At 37.4% G+C, this 22,213-nt stretch overlaps 1 protein-coding gene and 1 long non-coding RNA gene across 3 annotated transcripts; one reads left to right on the top strand and one right to left on the bottom strand.

The window, feature by feature from the left end:
• Positions 1 to 12,454: 12,454 nt before the first annotated feature.
• LOC309497294 lies at positions 12,455 to 13,084 on the bottom strand. The gene is made up of 2 exons (XR_014205471.1): positions 13,047 to 13,084; positions 12,455 to 12,913 (listed from the first exon to the last, which is right to left on the bottom strand). It is a non-coding gene; the product is annotated as an uncharacterized lncRNA (long non-coding RNA).
• Positions 13,085 to 16,534: 3,450 nt separating this feature from the next.
• LOC309497692 (membrane-spanning 4-domains subfamily A member 15-like) lies at positions 16,535 to 20,742 on the top strand. 2 transcript variants are annotated; one of them, XM_082168019.1, is made up of 6 exons: positions 16,535 to 16,600; positions 17,022 to 17,210; positions 17,459 to 17,578; positions 17,665 to 17,721; positions 17,878 to 17,994; positions 18,490 to 20,742. In XM_082168019.1, the coding sequence occupies exons 2-6, from the start codon at positions 17,046 to 17,048 to the stop codon at positions 18,619 to 18,621; spliced, it is 591 nt and encodes a 196-aa protein (XP_082024145.1). In that variant the 5' UTR covers positions 16,535 to 16,600; positions 17,022 to 17,045; the 3' UTR covers positions 18,622 to 20,742. The 2 variants fall into 2 exon arrangements, with proteins under 2 accessions (XP_082024145.1, XP_082024146.1); XM_082168020.1 differs by lacking the exon at positions 17,459 to 17,578.
• The last annotated feature ends 1,471 nt before the right edge of the window (positions 20,743 to 22,213 follow it).

Genomic DNA, 22,213 nt, shown 5'->3' with positions numbered 1-22,213 from the left:
GCCTAATTGTTTTACATTTGGTGACATATACAGTAGCATATACATCCTCGGGAAAACTAACGCCAGCGCATTGCCATTGCGACTTACTATATGACTTGACAGCTGAGCGCGGGCATTTCATTCACGTTGATATTGGCTATGCGTCAATATCACATTTGCACAGTAGCCTAGCCTACTATTTGAATTCGTGATTGGTTGACTGCCAAATTAAAATATTTAACAGAATGATCAAATAACGTTAATAACCGGTTAATGGCCTTTTCAAATAAGTGTGTCTGAGAACGATTAAATTAGATTTTGTTTCCTTTTCTGGTTATGTTCCTGTCAAAATTTTGTTCGTTTGTTTTCGTTCATTGAACAGATTCGGAGAATTGCTGCTACATTTTAAACTTGAAAGTACAATGTTTACATTTGGCATTTTATATATCAATATTTTATGTTGGGCCTGCAATCATTTGTTTTTGAAAACTGTTTTATATTTCATTCATATTTTATATTTCTACATTCTTAATCAAACATTTGCCAAAAAATTCTAAATAAAGGGAGAAAAATAATCACATATGAATGAGTACATTTTTGAGTACATATTTATATTATATACTCAATATATAGGCTATATATATATATATATATATATATATAAACTATTATTTTAGTTTATATATATATTAAAAGAAAGTATTTTCCATGTGGTAAATATATATATATATATAAAAACTATTAATTGATTGAATTTATAGAAAAGGTACTATATCGTGATATATATCGTTATCGGCAGAGGTGGGACAAAGTCATTGTTATGCAAGTCACAAGTAAGTCTCAAGTCTTTGCCCTCGAGTCCCAAGTCAAGTCGAGTCAAAGATGAGGCAAGTCCCAAGTCGAGTCAAAAGTCAAAGCCAACAAGTCTCAAGTCGAGTCCAAAGTCCTACCATTTTAGTTTTGAGTCATTTCAAGTCCTCTTACCACAGAAATAAAATGTATACAAATCATGTATGTCTGTAAGATTTGTATTTATTTAAACCTCTTTTTATACAATGACATTAATCAAATACAGTAAAAAACAGAAAATTATATACATAAAATACATAAAAAACAGGGGGGGGGGGGTGCAATTGTGATGCAATTATTAATAATTGTGATGTAATTTTTGCATCACAATAAGTGTATTGTGATTGTCAAAACATTTTAGTAACTAAACTGAATTTTATTAGGTTTAGTGACAACATGTTACAATGTTTACATGGTTCAATTTCTTGTAAGCTACGCTTTTTTATTATTTTAGTTCAATTCAATTATTGTGATTTGATTTAATATTGACTCATTTGGATAAATATTAGGTAGGCTACACAATATAGGCATTCATTTTTCTCAAGAAAAAAACAACTCACCTAATGCTGTAAACATACAGAGAGCCCTATCAGCTGGCAGGATTATTTAAGGTTAAAACTATTTTTTATATTACAACTTTATTTAATGATATAAGTAAAAATATAATAAACATGCAATATAGCACACATATTTAGCAAAATACTCTCTATAGCTCTTTTTTTCTAGCCAACTAACGTGCAATAGCCTATTATGGTCATTAAATGGCTTCCTGAGGTAAATGTTATGTGACATAATTGTTCTCCAACTGTTTTATTGACCCCTTTGATTGATGGGTCGATATTATGAATGAGGAATATACATTTCGGTAAGTTGTACTGTATCTTTCAACAGTGTTCATTCGTGTTTAACGTTATTTACTATCAGCTAGAGATGATCGGTTCACGTGCCGCTAGGGATCTGTCATGTCACATTTACAAGCGCCAAAACGGTATTTATTGTCTGAATTTCATAATAAAAATGACAGAATCTGAGAGCTGAGATTTTTTTATATCATAAGTAACCTGCTCTGTCTAGTCTGTCGATCTCCGTGTCCTCTTTGCCTCGCGATTTTTCTGTGCGTGAGAGCGTGTGAAAAGTGTCAATTGCGTGTGTCTCACGGTGAATGCGTGAGAGTTGGCAGCTATGTCAGCTAGTAAGTTACGGTACATCCGATAAGGTGCTTAGCATTCGTTCAAATTCGTAGCATGCGTTGTTGCTTGTTGCGCTTCATTGGTTGTCTTGCAATGTGCCTGCTTAGATGCTGTCGAATCAAAACAACGTGGGACTACTGTGATTGGATGTCGTGCAGGCAGCGCGCGTGCTCTCTGCATGCATACAGGTGGTGCACATTTTTTCCACAGATGCAGATAAACTGAGAGCGGCGCGGCCGTGTGAAAATTTTTTCCCCAGTTTTCATGGGAAGTAGCAAGTCTTCTCGAGTCAAAAGGCGCAAGTCCAAGTGAAGTCACGAGTCATTGATGTTAAAGTCCAAGTCGAGTTGCAAGTCTTTGTACATTTTGTCGAGTCGAGTCTGAAGTCATCAAATTCATGACTCGAGTCTGACTCGAGTCCAAGTCACATGACTCGAGTCCACACCTCTGGTTATCGGGATATGAGATGACTTATATCGTGAAATGAGATTTTGGTCATATCGCCCAGCCCTACTTGCAAATCCCCCTCAGTTGCAACTGTTAAGTCTCTAACTTTGCATTTGGGACATTCATTGTACATGCAGTCCTTCAAGTTTGAGTCACAGCATATTGACTCTGCCATTTTCTCCAAATCAGTGCTTCCAATGAGTCGGAGAAAATGTAGCTTTTCTACAAGAAAACAGAGATTCTCATGTACCTTTCAGAGGCAGGTCTCTCTGTCTGCAATGGATGGCTGGACCACCCAGAAGGGCTGCATACGGCAGAACAAACTGTAGCAAATGCTGTTGTTGGGGCTTTCAAGGAGGAATTTCCTATGCAGGTTTTTCATGGTGTCATTTAGGAACCTTTTCTGTTTCTTTATCTTTCCTCTTGTTATTGTTTGCAGCTGTTAAGCTGTTAGGCGACTGTTGTCATCCCTTGTCCAGAAGGACATAACTTTGTCATGCTGTTAAAAACATAGGGATCTGTACTTCATCTTGTTGGAGATTATGGATATCTCACAGTGGTTCTGCTGTTTTCTCGAAATTGCTAGAGTCTCCTGAAATCTTTTTTTAAACGTAAATTTTTTCAAAATTCTTTCTGACACTACAGCTGCAATTACCTGTCTAGATTTCTTGTGTTTGGTAGAGGCGTACTTTTTGCGGATGTTGTCCACTAGGGCATGGTGGAAAACTGACGTTCTGTGCACTTCTCTAGGCACAGGAAACCTTCCTAAAAGGCGCTTGGTTTTTGATCTGGGTGAGTCTGAATCTTTCTGTAGTCTTGCATATCTTTTTCTGTATTTGTCTGTTTGTCTTTTTTGTTGTTTGAGTGATTCCCTCAAAGCCTGAATCTCCCTGTACAATTTTGACTCCCTTCTCTGCACTTTCTTCCTTCCAGCAATTCTCTGTCTGAAATCATACACAAAGCATTACTTCATTGATCATGTGTTTTCATTTATGCTCACTGGACAGAATAAGGATGACCAGCAATTACTCTAGTCTTTTCACCATAATTTCATAATCAAATCTATTGTTAAAACTATTTTCTGCATGTTGTTCACAAAATCTCTACCTTGACATCTGAGGCTGTGGATCAACTTCAGAACTCAGGGGTGGAGTAACCTGGTTCTCTATCACTTGCTTTCTCTCTCTGGACTGGTGTTGGGCTTTTCTCCAATATGCTCTTTTCCTTCTCTTCTCCCTCTCACTTAAATCTTTCACTGTCTTCACCTTTCCTAGCTTTTTGTTTTCATGCCACGTCTCTCTATGTTTTTGTAAATACGCAGCCCTTCTCTCAGGATCAGTATCACGCCGAGCCCTGTACTGGCGTTGCTTCTCAGCAGCAGAATTATATTCTATTATATTCTCAGCACCTAATTTCCCTAAAACAAGATTAACCCTCTGAGGTCTAAGGGCATTTTTTCACTTTTTCTTCGATTTTACATATCTTATTAAATTCACCTTTTAAAGGCAATTACATAACATAATCCCATGTGTTTTATATCAAAATGTGCAGAGAAAACCCAGCTCTCTTACTGATGAGCTCACCACTTGTCCTAGAACATTGTCTAAAGAGAGAGAGAGGGATAATTTGGCTCTAAAAGGTGAACAATATAAGTCTGATTTTTGAAATTCTTCAAATCTCTTGTGGAAACATACCATTACTCATGTGGACAAATTATTTTGGTCCTTGATATGGGTTTGCCTTAGTCTTAGGGTCACAAAAGTAGTGTAATATATGAATAAAATAGTAGATAATGAATAATAATTGTCTAAAGTGACATTTTGAAAATGTTTTGTCTGTGACTCTACCTTCAACCAAATGTTAGAGGGACTGAGATAAAATAGGACTAAAATAACTTCCTACTACATATCAAGCTTTATGGAATGTGTGCAAATGAAAAAGTAGCATTTCAACAGGTCTTTCTTTCAAGCAAAACTTTTACTTTGTGAAAAAAAAACTCACTACTAACAATATTCACAAAATGTACACATTTTCATGTTTTCTTGTCTACATTACATCAACTTTTAAAAAAAACAAAAAAAATCAAACCAAAGATGAACTATATATTAGAAATAACACAGAAACCCACCACTATTTACAATATTTACACAATGTGCATGTTTTCATGTTTCAGTTTTTCAGCTGTCATGCCATGCTGCAAAACAGTTTCTGTCCAGCTGCACGCAAAGCGCAACATCACACTACCTGCATTTCCAAGGTGTGTCCTTTCTCTGGCCTTGGCTTTGGCAATGCTCACACCTGCTGCGACCTGTGGTGGCTTTTGTGGAAGAATCTGCTGCATGAACGGCAATTGTTACAGGAATATGACCTGCAGGTACCGGGACCGGAGCAGTGTGGAGAGGCTTACCACAGAGTTCAACAGTCAGCTCCTCCATGAAAGCTTTGTGTGTCATGGGTGTTGTTTGCTGGGCCAGACAGAGTTCCTTGTGGAGGATGTAGCTGTTGGTGGTGGCAATGTCCAGAAAATGGTAAAACAGGTGTCTGTACCAGCGCATTGTTTTGTGTTGTGCAGAGTAATACTGAATGAGCTGGTCTGAATGATCAACTCCCCCCATGTGTTCATTGTACTCCATAACTGGTGTGGGACAAGGGAATTGATGTATTTGTCCAAGAGCCATCTTGTTGTTTCACCCTCCTCTGCACAGCGTTACCAGAGTATGCTGTGTGAAGTGTGGAGCAGACTGATACTTCCCTCGTGTCCATCCATTTCACATAGATGAGGGGGCTGTCCTGGATCCATCTTATGGAGCCTCTTTCTGACTTCTTTGTGAGGGCGTTATTTGTTGTCCGAGGGCAGTCCTTGCGGTTCTCCCTGTTGGCAGCAAATTTTTGCTCATGGAGAGCCCTGAAGAGCTTGGGGCTAGAATAAAAATTGTCCATGTTAATGTGGTAGCCCGTGCCAAGGTAACCTGGTTGTACCAGGGACATCACAACATCATAGGAAAGGCCATGTCCAGAGGGGATGTCACTTTTGCCGGTGTAAACGGAAAAGTCCACTGTATAGCCATTCCGTGAGTCTGCCAAGACAAACAACTTGAATCCCCACTTTATCGGTTTTGCCTTCATGTACTGCGTCATCCCAGTTTTGGCCTTTGATGCAACCATTCTTTCATCCACAGCCACATCTCTGTGAGGATGATAAAATTACTTGCAGGCATTTTTGATGGTGTTCATCAGGGGTTTCAGTCTGAAAAGTTTGTCATGGTCGGCTGTGCCCTTTTTTTTTGTTGTTCTGGACTTCCTCTTCAGGGTCGCTAAGGTGAAGGTTCCAAGAAAGTGCTCTGTATCTGTCCCATGGCATGATCTGTACTGGAAGTGGCAAAGAAAAGAAGTGATTCTGTCTCCAGTAATCTGCAATGCTGTCGAGTTTCACCATGGCCATGTACAGAAGCAGTCCAATGTACTTGTAAAACTCCCCTATGTTCACATCTAACCATTTATATTTCTTTCCCTGTGCCCATTTGTTTAGCAGCCTGCTTGTTTGTGTTTTGGCACAGTGTTTGTATGGTTTGTACAGGGAAGAAAAGTTTGAAGAGGTCGAGGGGTGTATATGTGGAAGTGGAGCTGAGCCGTGGCCCTGGTGTTCGAGCTGGTTGAAACCTGGAGACAGGGGGAGCGATGTCTGGGTCTTTTTCCGTCTTCTAAGACAGTGGAGCTGGCTGCTGTGTAGGTGGGGGTGCTGGTTGATGCTGGGGGGTACGGGACCTCTTGGCTGGCCGGGTTGGTGATGATGGTTGCTGTGTAGGTGGGGGTGCTGGTTGATGCTGGGGGGTGCGGAACCTCTTGGCTGGCAGGGTTGTTGATGATGACTGCGGTGTAGGGGCTGGTGGTGACCTGGTGGCAGGCACAGGTGAGGCTGCCAGTGTTACACTGGGCCCTGGTAGCTGTGAATCCTCTCTGAAAAAAACACAAAAACAAATAAGTTAGGACTTGCATTATCAATTTCATTGAAATAAAGTTTACACCTCCTCTCGTCTTCATTCCAGATCTCGCTCTTTCACACACACACACAAATCTACTCCTAACAATGTGGAGGATGTGTGAGGATTTGACATATCCTTCAGCTAATCTTTTCTTTATCTATTCCAATTTATCACATGTGCTAGCTGTCCTGTCCACCCCAAATCACAGCAAATAACACCTGAATGAGATGTGGGAATACTGTCTCTTCCATTTCAAAACTCTACAGAGATTTACAATTTTACATTCAGTATAAATATAGGCCTACTAAACATAAATAAATAAAATGATATGAAAGATCAAGCCACATCTATACAAGTATAAACAATATGATAAAATAGTAAATGGCCAAAACATATCGATTCATCACTACAAGAGATAATGTTATTCAAATTGTGAATTGAGGTGAAGAAATATTATTACATTAGTTATCAAAAGGAGACCACCAAGAACAGCCTACATCGTTACTATTTGTAAGTGTCACAGGTCGGGATGGGCCAAGCCGGACTACGCCCACCCCTGAACCAGGACCACCCTGAGGAGCGTGTCAGAGACGAGACGGAGACAGAATTTAAAGGAATAACAGTTCTTTTTTTATTAAAGTTAAAAATAATTTGAATAACCTAAACTAAAGTCTTCCTTTCTTCTTCTTCCCAGGAATCGAGGCAATGCAGTAGTCTCCGGGGCCCACTCCCACGCCGGTGCAAGGTTCACAGTGGCCTGTGATGGACCGGTGGGTTTCCACGGGTGAGTATGCGGTCGGGGCTATTACTCTTCCCACACTGATGCAGGGTTCACAGGGACCTACGACGGACAGGTGAATTTCCACAGGTGAGTAGACGGTCGGGGCCTTTCCTCTTCCCGCACTGATGCAGGGTTCGCAGGATAGACGATGGACAGGTGAGTTTCCACGAGTGAATAGATGGTCAGAGCTCTTCCTCTTCTCACGTGTGTTACAGGAAGATGGACACTTCACACCAGACAGGTGGGCTCCGGGGCTGCAGCAGACTCGAAGTCAACTGGCGGAGCAGAGCTTCTTTAGGACAGACAGAATCAGCTTCAACAGCAGTATATAATTCTCACGTGTGTTGCCGGGAACAGATAACTTCACACTATGCAGATGGACCTGGGGCTATTGCAGACTCAAAGTCACAGGCTGAGCGGAGCTTCTCTAGGACAGACAGAATCAACTTCAACAGCAGTATACAATTCTCACGTGTGTTGCAGGGGACAGATAGCTTCACACCAAGCAGATGGACTTGGGGTTGTAGCAGACTCAAAGTCGCAGGCGGGGCGGAGCTTCTCTAGTACAAACAGAATCAACTTCAACAGCAGTGTACAGTGCTCACGTGTATTGCAGGGGACAGATAACTTCACACCATGCAGATGGACTTGGGGCTATAGCAGACTCAAAGTCACAGGCTGAGCGGAGCTTCTCTAGGACAGACAGAATCAACTTCAACAGCAGTATACAGTTCTCACGTGTGTTGCAGGGGACAAATAACTTCACACCATGCAGATGGACTTGGGATTATAACAGACTCGAAGTGCAGGCTGGGCGGAATTTCTCTAGAACAAACAGAATCAACTTCGACAGCAAGTTAGTTTGACTCACGGATGCTGTTCCTTCTAGTCCTCAGCAGATGGGGCCGATCGACATTATCAAGCTCCAGTTACTGACAGCAGACCAACATGGCACGGGGAGAGTGCACGGCAAAGAGAATAAATCTTCCACACACACACAGCACTTTCACTCCAAACATGCAACGTGAGGGGGAGAACCGTCAATTTAAGCACTGCAATCCACTTCAATAAGTGCAAATAGGGCCAGCACTCACCCAGAGGCCTCCGTGCCACAAGCAACGAGCTTCAATGTTGGAAAAAAAGGGTGTCTCGGGGCTTCCCTCCACAGACATAGACAGGATTCACATCACCTTTTCCAACACGGGGAGGCGGATAGGGGATCACACATTAATCAGTGTATTTCACTCAGTGACGGTTAGATAGCACAATCAAAACACTCCAATCCACTTCAAATTCAGTGTTGAAACATGTAGGTAAGAGATCCAATGGTCGATTACTTATCTCTCTCCCTTCCAGGCGAACGGTGTATCTTCACAACTCTTTCACACTCCTCGAGTCCCATCCAACACACTTACCCCTGCACACCACAATTCTTCTTTGCAACACTCAAATGAAACGACGTCTCACGGGGGAGAACCCACACAACAGTCTCTCTTCACTAGCTTTTTATATCCTTCTCAATGCCCACATGGCTTCGTCATGGCTCTAAATTTATTCCCCACACCTGATGTCAATTTCCTCATCCCAGTTGGCAAGGCAACAGACACACATTTACACGGGGGGTGGAGTGTCCTTGTTATTATACCGGAGGGGACACAATTGCGGCGAACTTTAGTTCCGCCCTCTCATTTGTCACACCGTGACATAAGTGTACCCCAGTTTTACACAAGAAAATTACTTTTACATAAAGTAAACACTTTGCTAAAGGCACAGTCAATTTGTCGAAGTTCAGATACACCAAGCTGCACAGTGCAGCTTATTTTAGCAAGATTGTCACAGTTAGCCTAGCACAAAGTGCACCATGCGAACAAGGTTTTTTATAAAATAAATACGCTTACCCGTCTTCAACTGGATCTCTTCTGTGATCATAATCCTCATCTTCATCAGAAGAAAATCCATCAGGCTCAGAAACTTGCCTTTCATCCTCGTCGCTGCTCTCCAAAACTGCCGCAAGTACGTCTTTCAATGTCATCGCCATTATCTCTCCTCGTCGTCTTCTTACTTTTCCTCTTCTTTATATATGTTTTTGCCATGTTTTTTTTCCGCTGACTTTTTTAACTCTTTCTCTCTCCCTGTCACTCAGCTTGGTATTTTCCTCACTGTGAGGAGATGGGAGGGTACTTAGGGATTTCAACCGCATCTATTGGTTGGTTTCACACAAAATGCAGACAGGCAAGCTAGCCCACCAATCACGCAAGGTGAACGGTCATCTTGTCTTCCCTCTTGCTCTCTGTGTGAGTCACGTACGATCTCGCGAGAATAAGGACGTTGAAGCTGACAATCTATCGATTACGGCAAAATCAGAATCATTTATTTGTGCTGCACAATCGCGGAGATATTAATAGAAACATTTAGTAAACATCGAGTTGACGCGCCCGCGCGTCATCCGACCTCAGGGGGTTAAGAGCACTTTATAGTTTTTCAACCTTGCTTGATAGGGATCACATTAAATAAATGTCAGCAGAAACCCCCCATTCCAAACCATGAAATCATATAAAAATGAACCATACTTCATGAAATCCTTGTTTGTTAATACATGTATATTTCTGGAGATAATATAGATTTTGCTGAAAAGCTATGGAATGCTCCTTTAATCATATGTAGTAAAGTCTAGTTAGAGTGTAATGATTTATTCAGTGTAAAATGTAGATAAGATAATAGTGTTAAGATTAGTTAAATTAATCCCTTATAATGTGAATCACATGTTTTTATAAAATAACTATTACTATGTAATCACACTTGTTCATATTTTACCATGTCATTCCTGTGTAATAACAATAGTTAATGAATGTTTTTATCAACAATACTCAATATAGGCATAAACTATAACAAGAAACCCATCCAACATTGTCAACCGTGTTAATCCCTGTCAAACACAGTTGACATTTCTTCCATTTTAGGGCCTTGTGCTAACTGTAGACCCTGAACATGTCCCCCACATTACCTTGATCAACTAGTGTTTTTATACATTTTCTCTACATTTTTGTAAATATAATATCTAGAGTAAGTACACAAGACCATGTTGATAACACAGTTGATGAGCAATTCATATACTCTATGTGTAGACAATAATAATGATTAAAAATTGAAGAGGAGGAGTAGAAACTCAGCACACTGTATTTAAAATTCCCGCCACTGAAGGACATGACATCACATGATGTTGGACGTGTGACTTTGGAACAAACCATTGCTGATTTATAGGGGTTTTGTCAATGGGTAACACAGTTGACAAATATTTCTCGGACACACACAAAGTTAATAATTTAATAGATATTGTAAAGTATTGGGAATGTTTGGTTTAGGAAATGTGCTACCAGGATGGTGTGTCCATTACACTCAGTCCATACTCATTTATTGTAACAGATCGTGAATCAGGCCATAGAGTAGAATGGTAATAAGATATAGAGTTGTATGTATAAACAAATAAACAACAAACAGAATCTTAAATATAATTAACACCATAGAACTTCAACTAATAAATCATTAATCACATAATCCAATCCTAAACAATTCAACATCAAAATAGTAAGAACACTGAAACATAAGAAACATAATCACACAGAACATTTCAGAATTAGAACCAAACAGAATCTCAAGAATTAACATTATGAAACAAATCAAAAGAGCACAAACTTACATTGTCAGGAACACATCAACTCTACAAAGGCTCTCATTAGGAGAGAAAGAAAGGACAGTCTGCTTCCATTGCATATGGCACACACCCGGGCTGCGTTCGAAACCGCATACTCAATGAGTAGGTACTTAATTTCAATAAGTACTTACTTAACGAGCGCTAAAAGAGTAGGTACTTTATAGCCAGATCTCGTTGAGTATGAATGCGAACCGGACATCTGCCATGTTGACGTTATCATGTGACCTACGACGCGTTATCACAAGAGCCACAACTTGAAAAATTTGAACGACACGTTTAATTCATCTATCTGTAAATATCTTGATATTGTTTAAACTTGCTCATTTTGTGGTCTTTTTGAAGAAACTGCTGCCCATTTATGTTGTGAATACATTTAGGGTTGATTTAAGTTCTTATATTTAACCCTACTAATGTGACCCACCGTTTTATCCTTAACGATATTATTTATTTTTATTACGAAATCCCAAAATTGTCATAATAATAATAATAATAATAATTCATTACATTTATTTAGCGCTTTTCTCGACACTCAAAGCACTTTATATAGAAGGGGGGAATCTCCTCAACCACCACCAATGTGCAGCATCCACTTGATGCGACGGCAGCCATATTGCGCCAGAACGCCCACCACACACCAGCTTACTGGTGGAGAGGAGACAGTGATGAAGCCAATCAGTATATATATGGGGATGATTAGTCATCTCTTGAATATGTTGTTAATTTCTTTATTTTATATCCAAACATTTTCAGCCACAAGCAAAAATGGCTTACTGCTTTGTTTTCCTCTTTTTCTTGATGAATTTAACTCTCGTTTCATCCCTCAGGCCTAGGCCTATAAATAACAAAAAATGCATTTTTTAAGTGTATTATAACTAATTATTTAAGAAAATATATATTACGATATTCAACCTTGTAGGTTCTTTTTTCCTGTGTATAAAATCTCATATTATGTATGCAAACCCATGATTGATATATGTGTGTGTATATATATATATAGGCCTATATATATATATATATATATATACACCTCATAACATCAGTAACTCAACAGCCCTACCTAGAACGGTTTTCTCCAGCGTTTGTGATGTCTGAACAAAGGGCAGCTGTGCGAAGATTCGCCTTTGGAGAAAACTGTTGATTTTATATTCGAAAAATGTAAGTATCATTAATGTTAAAAATGTATATTACCCCAGAATGAATTGCATTGCTATCTCACCCCAAAACATACAATAATAACAACGATAAATGCTGACCAATACTTAATTATATACATTTTTACTGAAAATAATTCAATAAAACAAACAAAATGTAATGTATGTCATACGACATAGCTATGCATGAATACACTCTAGATGTGTATAGTGAACATATCTACATTTTCATTCAAACAATAAATAAAGCATGAATTAAATATTTATATTTGATTTACTGACAACAATGAGAAATATTAATAAATTAGTAAAAGAATGAATCAAAGTCACCATCACACAATAAACAAATGCATATACAAGTCAACACATGAAACAAAGCTTTATTCAAACTACAATCATGTATGTAGACTACAGGCGCTGAACCCCACATCCTTCTGCCATCTCAACACAGCGGTTCCCATTCTGTGGCTTTATTCTGATGAATCAGCTGACCGCCAGAGGTGAGCCGTTAGTTCGTGCCTGAGGTTGTTGCGTGATGTGTTGTGCTTCACTATCTGAGGCAATAAGGGCAGGTGGAGTGATGGAGGGACTCATCCATGACACCATCTCCAGGATTCAGCTCTGGGCTCCTCATCCTCAGTGCTCACACCAGCCTGCTGACATTGCAGAACCTACAAAAATGCACAAACATAACACAAAAAACAGTCATTTTAACCGCACAATGTCATTTGATTTCAGTATTATTTAGAAGACAAAAACGTGTTTTTTTTCCACAAATGCCGCCATCATCTTCCCTTGCAGGTCCTGCTCCACCACAAAAGCTGTGCAGCAAATGCACAGAAATCAAGAATCAGAAAAGTGCTGTAATAGCTCTGTTTCAAATTACAATAATTAAAATAAACTACAACTTAATATTTAAATAGTTGTTGTTATTCATGTCTGTAGTATACTCACTCAAAGCCTTTGATGGCAGCATTCAGCTTCATGAGCTCCATCGGATAAACACACATCTGTTCATCTGTCCCTGTAACATCCAGACGAGACTCACATTACCTCTGTGATTTATGAGTGCAACACTACATTTACATGTTGAGGTTGTTTTAACTTTTTATCCAACATAAATGCTCCTCAATTTTTCAACAGTAATGGACAAATAAAATAAATAACTTATGTTTAGTTACTTTATAGATTTGTTCTAGCACACATTCATCACTCATATGTCTATTTCATGTTGTGATGTGCTCTTCTGCAATACTTACTGAAGATTTTCCTGTCAGATGTAAAAAGACATTTAAAATAAGCGTCTTTAAGATATATTTGGTTTATGTAAATCCACTTTAGAGATGTAACTTACGTGTCCTTACTGGAGCTCCCCTTTTAGCTAACGTTATACATAATAAAACGTGTTTTTACAGCAAAATCACAACTATACTACACTGTGTAACGTCTTTACACCTTCAATAATTCAACAGTTTACTCTACAGTAGTTCAATACATGCAATTTTAACACAAGGAACCGTGTTTACTCACATTTGAAAGCACCCGCGTCGCTGATCTCCGCGATGTTTGATAATGACGTATCCTCTCGCGTGGCCTCCTGGGATAGAAGAGTGAGTATCCACGGATCAGCACTCAAAAATCTGTGTGGAAGCAGTAAGCCATCCGGGAACTTCTCGCCTACTCTTTTATGAATACTGATGTTTCGAACGTACTGCTTCCTTCACGTACTGTTTTCGCCTACTATATAGTAGGAAAGTAGGCATATTCGAACGCACTTAAGTCCGAATCTCGCGATAATGAATACGTCACCCAGGTAATTCTCGCCTACTCTTTTGGATTCGTACATACTTTTTCGCTCGCCTACTCTTTTCCCCATACTAAATAGTAGGGAAGTATGCGGTTTCGAACGCAGCCCAACACACCAAACAATAGTGATTTATCAATCATCAAGTGCACCTGAGGAAACTTAGCTCCTCCCATGACTGGCTACGTCATGTGATCCATAGGAATTCTCAACAGATGTAAACGAGTCAATTAGTTTTTAAAATACATTTGCCTTGTTTTAATGATTATTTTTAACAAATAATGATGAAAATAATATACAAAAACATGTATTGTAGTGTTAATTTGAAAGGCAAAACTTGACTTTTAGCAAATCGGACAGCACAAAAACTGCAATTTCCAGTACAGCATATGCATTTTCTCCTAATTAACTTATGGAACTGGTTTACTTTTCTGCATGAAATAAAGAGAAATGTGCCCAAATATAAAAGTGATCATTGCTTCATTGAAGTGAATATTCAGTAAAAATGATAAATACAACCCATGGATTTGAAATGTACCCCTAATTATAGAATGACCCATAAATGAAGGCCAGTATCACTGATAGGCTACTAGCAGATGACATATGAAATTGATTTACAACATTACAGTGTAATTGAAGGCAAAATTAGAAATGTTGCTGTGCAACAGACTGAAATAAGTTTAAAAATAAAACTAATTCAAAATCAAAATATGAATAAAAATAAATGAAAAAATCTAAATAACACTCCAGGGGCCTCATGTATCAGCTTTCACGCTCACGGTCGGATGTACTAACAGTGAAATTAACGCGAGAATGTGCGTTCCTCCACGCCAATTTCATGTCTGGCGTACGTACATTTCTCATTGTTTTTGTCCGTTGGCAACTCTTACAGGCAATGAAGTGAAGTTGCAAACATTATACTATTATACTATTCTTTTTTTTTTTTTTTACCTCAGAATAGTTTATATCTCACAATTCTGACTTTATATCTCCCAATTGCGAGATATAAAGTCAGAATTGCGTGATATAAAGTCGCAATTGCGAGTAAAAAAGTCAGAATTCTGACTTTATATCTCGCAATTCTGACTTTATAACACGCAATTGCGACTTTATAACACACAATTCTGACTTTATATCTCGCAATTCTGACTTTATAACACGCAATTTTGACTTTATATCTCGCAATTATGTTTTATAAAGTCAGAATTGCGTGATATAAAGTCGCAATTGCGAGAAAAAAAGTCCGAATTCTGACTTTATATCTCGCAATTCTGACTTTATATCACGCAATTCTGACTTTTTTTCTCAGAATTCTGACTTTATATCTTGCAATTGCGACTTTATATCTCACAATTCTGACTTTATATCTCACAATTCTGACTTCATATCTCGCAATTCTGAGAAAAAAAGTCCGAATTGTGAGATAAAAAGTCGCAATTTATTTATTTATACATTTTTTTCTGTGGCGGAAACAAGCTTCCATAGCCACCACAGTCATTTAAAAATATAAAAAAATTACACAAAGAAAAATAGTGGCATTTTGGGGTTAATATGGAAACGACAGTTACCATGGTGAATAGGCCTACACAATACTAACAAGAACTGTTAATGAAACATGGAAACTGCTCCTGGTGAATAGAATGAAAATCATACCTGCATTACTTTTATTTCGTGTAATTTAGAAACGTAACGGCGTTGCATGCTCGTAGTTTCTTTTGCACTTTATATACAGTGAGGTGATAAAGCGCGCGCGCCGCCGCAGTTGCGCGTGCAATTGAGTGTGCGCTACGACTACAGTATAACGGCTGACAGGACAAGAAAGTCCTTTTTCTGAGGTGAAAGACTTTATTTCAAGTTATAACATAACATGCTCTAAACACGCACGCAAAGTGGAAAAGGAGGGGCGGGGGCGCGGGGAGCAGTGCAGAGCTCCGGGTCAGCTGCTTGGAGCAAGGATCACAGCGCAAATTTGAACTATATCGATATATGCGATTTGGTCTAATTCCATATCGCATTTAAAATAATATATATATTCTTTATATCGATATATTGCCCAGCCCTAATCTCAACATAACTTTCTTTTTTTTTAAATCCGAGCACAGATATTGACTCGTATTACTCGTATAATACTCGTACTCAACAAAAGTGCTTTATCCGTACCGGATACTCGTTTCAGCCAAGTATCCGGCTCAACTCTAAAATATATATATATATATATATATATATATATATATATATATATATATATATATATTTCAGATAATTCAGATCAGATAATTACAACTTCCCCACCGTACTAAAGGTGTGACAATTCATCGACCCCCAAAGTACAAACATATTGGCCTAAAGGCCCTGATCACTATCTGTGTCTTTGGGAACTCCAAATGGTCATTGTGGTAGGAAGAGGGGGTAGAAAAACAGTCAAGATTATTTTCAATTCTACAAACGGAAACGTTCTAGCCCCTCCTTAACTGTTCTTCAAAGAGTACACACACACACACACACACACACACACACACACACACACACACACACACACACACACACACACACACACACACACACACACACACACACACACACACACACACACACACACACACACACACACACACACACACACACACACACACACACACACACACACACACACACACAGATACATCAAAAGTGCTACTAGACATCCAAAAAAAGCTAATTTCAGGTAAAATATTTTATAAACTTAATTATTAAGTTATAACAATTAACATCTATGTTCTTTTCTTAAGATTGTGTTTATATATAATTTTGATAAATTAATTGAAATAATGTTTTGAATAATATATTTCGCAACAGTGAATTTCAGTGTAAGGATTTCAGTGTAACTTGTTCATTTATTGCTTGGTACTAAAAACAAAACTTAAATGTTTTGTCATTTATTTTGACATTAGGCGACAAGATTCATAATAATATAGCCCATTTCAAAATCAAATGTTTTACAATTTAAATGAGTATTTCTTATCTTTGAGAAAAGAGGATGAACTTTATGTGAAAAAAATAATGCATACATGTAAATTAACTGTATTTATCACAGACAATCAAATATTTATTGATGAATAAGATTAACATGAACATTCTTATTACAGGTGAAATCCAAAACTTTTCTTAGAATGGAAACCATTGAGGTCATCTCAACTGATAAAGCTACAGTTGTCATCCAAGTAAATCCACAGGCGGAGCAGGACAGTGTTATTTTTCTTGATGGACAGCAGACCAGAGGAACAAGTTACAATGCTCTTAAAGGATTTTTCAAGGCACAACCAAAGGCATTGGGGGTAATGCATTTAAAGCTTAATTATAATGATATATATGGTTTTGGGAGTTCTTATAATTATTTTTATTTCTTCTAGATCTTTAAGAAATAAAAGAAATCTCTTGTTTTATGCCCTCAAGTGAAAAGATATGCGTTTGATTCAATTTAGACTCTAGTACATAAATCATCAATAGTTTCTATTTTTTGTATATCCAGACATAAATGTTATACGATCATGAATAAAACACCAAACCTATATCTGCCATCTAGATTGTCCAAATAATGATTGGAGTGGTTATCTTCTTTCTTGGTGTTCTACTCACCATAAATGCCAACAATTACAGTGCAATTATTGTCTATAGTGGCATAACCTACTGGGGATCCATTATTGTAAGTTTCAATTAATGGTTTTGCTTTATTACCTCTCATTTTAATTTAATAGAATGGACTTGACATGTCCTATGTTTCTTTTTCAGTACATTAGTGGTGGATCTCTGAATGTTGCTGCGCAGAAAAAACTTCATCCATGTGTCGTACGTACATACAGTATCCCCCACTAAATTCAGCACATTATAACTTTTATCACATTGTTTTTGATGCATTTCCACATTATTAATTATGACTGTGCACTTTAAATCACCTCTGTTCTCAGATAAATTTTCTGAAACAAGTACATTCTTTCATTGTAGGTGAAAGCCTCTCTTGGAATGAATGTGTTCAGTGCCATAACTGCAGGACTCGCCATTCTTCTGATGTCCATAGAGTTAGGAGTATTATCAAGGTGGAATCCAAGTTCACATGCCGAGGTATTACATGCACAATATGCAATGTTTTGTATTAATGTATAATGTGTAATAATTTGTAATAAATTGCTATGTTATTTACTTAAAGGGACAGTTCACTCAAAACATTTAAATTCTGTCGTTTAACCACCCTCATATGAGTCCAAACCAGTATATTACTTTATTTCCTCCATAGAACAAAAATGGAAAAATTCTGAAAACTTTACTGGTCACTCTTTTACATACAATTACAACGACTAAGGACAAGACATTTATAAAAGTAGTTTATATTTTATTTTCAACACGGCAAAAAAAAAAAACCAAAAAAAAAAAAACAGCTCATAGGAGGTTTGGTTGAGGGTGACCCACTAACAACACTTAAATATATTTTTTCATTGTTGACACGCTCAAAATGATCCCTGCTTCAATATATTTTTTTTAGAAACTCAATCAATATAGTTATACTGTATGTTATCTATGTAACTACTTTTATAAATGGGGCTGTTGAATGTATTGCAGAGTTTGCGGATCATTGGGATATTGCTGGTGTTCACCATTCCTCAGTTCATCATCTCAATCTGTATCTCAGGATTTGCCTGCAAAGCTACCTGCAACACAAACTCAACAGTGGTCAATGTGGCATTAAACTAGGTAAATGATTTAGTGGTGGTGATGCTATTATTGCTATTTTGTCATTCCATGTAAAATCAATACAATTTTGGAAACTCCCCCAGCTCAAATTTTTTATTTTGTTAATATTTTTTCTGAAGAAAGACTTAAATATTAAATAAATGGCAAAATATTAAATAAATGGCTATATTTGTATGCAAAGTGGCCCACATTTGGTTTTTGACCACTAAAAAATGTGTACAATTGACCAATTTACTCATGGAGCCACATTAAGATCTCCATATCTCTGGGATTAAATCATATAGAGCCTTTACAATGAAGATACCAAAAGAAAAGTTTGTTAAGAACCAAAATCTAAAAGGATATTAAGATATCTTTAATCATTCTTGAGTAACAGGCATGCAAACTTGGGGCAAAAGTCCCCGTTGGCATATAATTAAACAAAGAATGCTAAAGTCAGCAGATTTAACTAACAAACCTACCAATCTCTGTGTGAAAATAAAATAATGATGCTGCCATCTTTCTAAAGTCATTTTACCCCCTGTAATTTGTTACCAAATCTCAGGTGAAAATTGTCAATTTCATATTTAACTACTCTGTAAATATACAGTCATGACATTTAAACTTATTAATTTATGTATTTGTTTCACCACAATTTTTTATTTGATCAAAATCAACATTTTTAGCCGTGGGGCCTCTGGTTGAGTAGTTTCTAATCGACACTGCAGAATAAACTAAAAAAAATTATTACAGCAAGAAATTAATATGACAACATAATCAAAATATCAGTACTGTAAATCAATGCATGGATAAACGTATGGAGTTGTCAGTACAAATGCATGAATGCTGAAAAGAAACAAAAATTCCCAAAACTGAAGCGTGGATCTGTCAAACTACTTTAGCAACAGCTTAGCAGAGGCCCTGACTAACAACCGCTCATGTGCGCTCAAGTCACACCCCAATCACACCCATCAGACGGACAAAAAAAGAGAAAAAACTATTAGAACGTTTAGATTAGTTTTCACTGTAATGCTGATGATAGTCAGCTCTATCTTTCTTAACGCCCTGACGAAACTTACCACTTCACAAAATTAACGGAATGCATAGCTGATATAAAAAACTGAATGACTAGTAATTTCCTACTTCTTAATTCAGAAATTAATCTTAAAATATCTTAAAAATATATCTAAATTATGTCATATGCCCTCAATGACAAATGCGGAACAATTAGTTAATGCGTTCATGACACCAAGGCTAGATTATTGTAATGCTATTATGGATGGTTTATAAGTGGCTACGCGGATGCAATAAATAATTCTGTATTATACATTTTTAAGGCCAGACAAGTAGTTTGTTGAGAGTTGATTTGTAAAGAAGGACTACATGCCTGCGCACATATATATTCAAACGCGCATACCAATGGACTGAACAAGTGATGCGCATGTGCTTGCGCAGAGATAACTGATAATCGTTTGCACTTTGGAACCTATTTCCGGGAGTGCGTTCTCGAGCCACCAGGCACTGTTTTGTGCAGTTGAGCGGGCCCGAGCGCATTGAGGGTTTTCTGTTAGAGCGGTGTCATGTTAGCAGCCCCTGGGTTAATAACTAATGATTTTCACAACGGAAGTGAATCAGTCAATCAAAACTAACTTTAGCTGGACAATAACTTTGTCCTAGAACTGCTGTAAAGCCAAGACAGTCTCTGTTACTGTAATTACCTGTTATCACTGTAAAGCTGCTTTGAAACAATTCATATTGTTAAAAGCGCTATATAAATGAAGGGGACTTGACTTGTTTATGGTTTGTGGTTCTTGTCAGCACAATTAAGACAGATAATGATTAGAGTCTCATGGTTAGGCTACTAACATGTCTTGTCTATTACTTCCAATTAATAATTGTGCAAGAATATTTGTACATATCTTATAATTATTGAGGTACGCTTATTAGGCTTCTGCATGAAGAATGTTCAATGGCCCAATGTTTTGTCATGTATTTCCATTTTATGTTTGATGTAGACCAAAGATTGTATTTGCTAACCAAGGTTCTGAATGATTATATCCTGGACTTGTATTTTTATTTATTTTTATTTTGTTGTGATGCAGTGGAGCAAACAGAAAACTTCATGCATTTTATTTACAATAAAGAAACAACTTTATTTACCTTATTTTTATGCACTTTGTACTGAAAATCAAATGACATGATTGCTGACACAAAGACATGCACTTTTATGTCTTTTGTGTGTCTGTCAGTTACTGCAGTACTGCTGACTTCTCATGTCAGATAAGGCAATTTCTACAAATGACAAGAGGTACAGCTAGCAGAATAGAAAGTAAATATAAAGCGACCACAATGGTAAACTGCCTTTTATCTCATTGGTGTGAAACTGTCATTCAGCTGTAGTTGTCTGACTATCTACATTATTATGGGTTATCTACATAATTGGGTTATTTTGTGTGTGTGTGTGTGTGTGTGTGTGTGTGTGTGTGTGTGTGTGTGTGTGTGTGTGTGTGTGTGTGTGTGTGTGTGTGTGTGTGTGTGTGTGTTCTTGTTTAACCTACATTGAGAGGACCAAATGTCCCCAAAAAGACAGTAAAATGTTATGTTTTTTTACATTGTGGGGCCATTTGGTCTGGCCCCATGAGGAAAACTGCTTATTAATCAATCAAACCAAGTGATGTTTTTTTGAAAATGTAAATATGCAGAAAATTTTCTGTGATGGGTCAGTTTAGGAGTAGAGTTAGTGTAAGGGGATAGAATATACCGTTTGTACAGTATAAAAATCATTACATCTATGGGAAGTCTATGGAAAGATATAAAACAAGTTTGTGTGTGTGTGTGGTTCAGATGTTCTCTAAGTCATGGGAATAAAATGTCTCTACAAAGATGGTAATATCCAAAATCCTTGTCCTTGTGGGGACATGTTTTGGTCCCCATGAGGAAAACAGCTTACAAATCATACTCAGTTCAATATTCATTCAAAGTTACTCATTGTTAGTAGAATGTCTAAAGTTGACTAACAAAATAATGTATAACCCTAAGCCCTTTGAATTTGAGGAGGAAAGGCATCAACATAATCCTATAGTCTAAGTATAAAGCAAACTCATTTAAAGCAAGCTCCTCCTCAGTGGTTCTTCACAGTCCACAAACACAAAGATATGCCATAAGAGCGATCAGACATCTACTTCAACCTCTCATCTCATTTCAGGTAAAATATTTTTTGCATCAGTTAACATTTATACTATTTTTTGTTATAATGTCTGTATTTATATTGATATAAATTATAAATAATTATCATATTTTGACTTTTGTGATTTTTCACACCAGTGATAGTTTTAGTGTTGCTCGTTGTTGCTCATTTATTGATATACTTTGTTCATAAAATTCAATTTATCAATTTCTTCAAGTTTTGTCATTTGTTTGGACAGTAGGCTACAAAATATACAATCAGACAAAATATTTGTGAATAATGTAGATTTTATCCTCTGATCTTTCAGAAGAGAGGAGAAACTTCAAAGTCATCCTTGTCAAACATACTATATACGTATATCTTAACTGTTTAACTCAGAAAATCAAACGATTGTGATATAAACTTTTTTATTATAGTGTAAAAAAC

Source organism: Leuciscus leuciscus (assembly GCF_965113295.1).
Source record: "Leuciscus leuciscus genome assembly, chromosome: 4".
Taxonomy (NCBI): Eukaryota; Metazoa; Chordata; class Actinopteri; order Cypriniformes; family Leuciscidae; genus Leuciscus; species Leuciscus leuciscus.
This window is presented reverse-complemented; position numbering and strand designations above follow the sequence as displayed.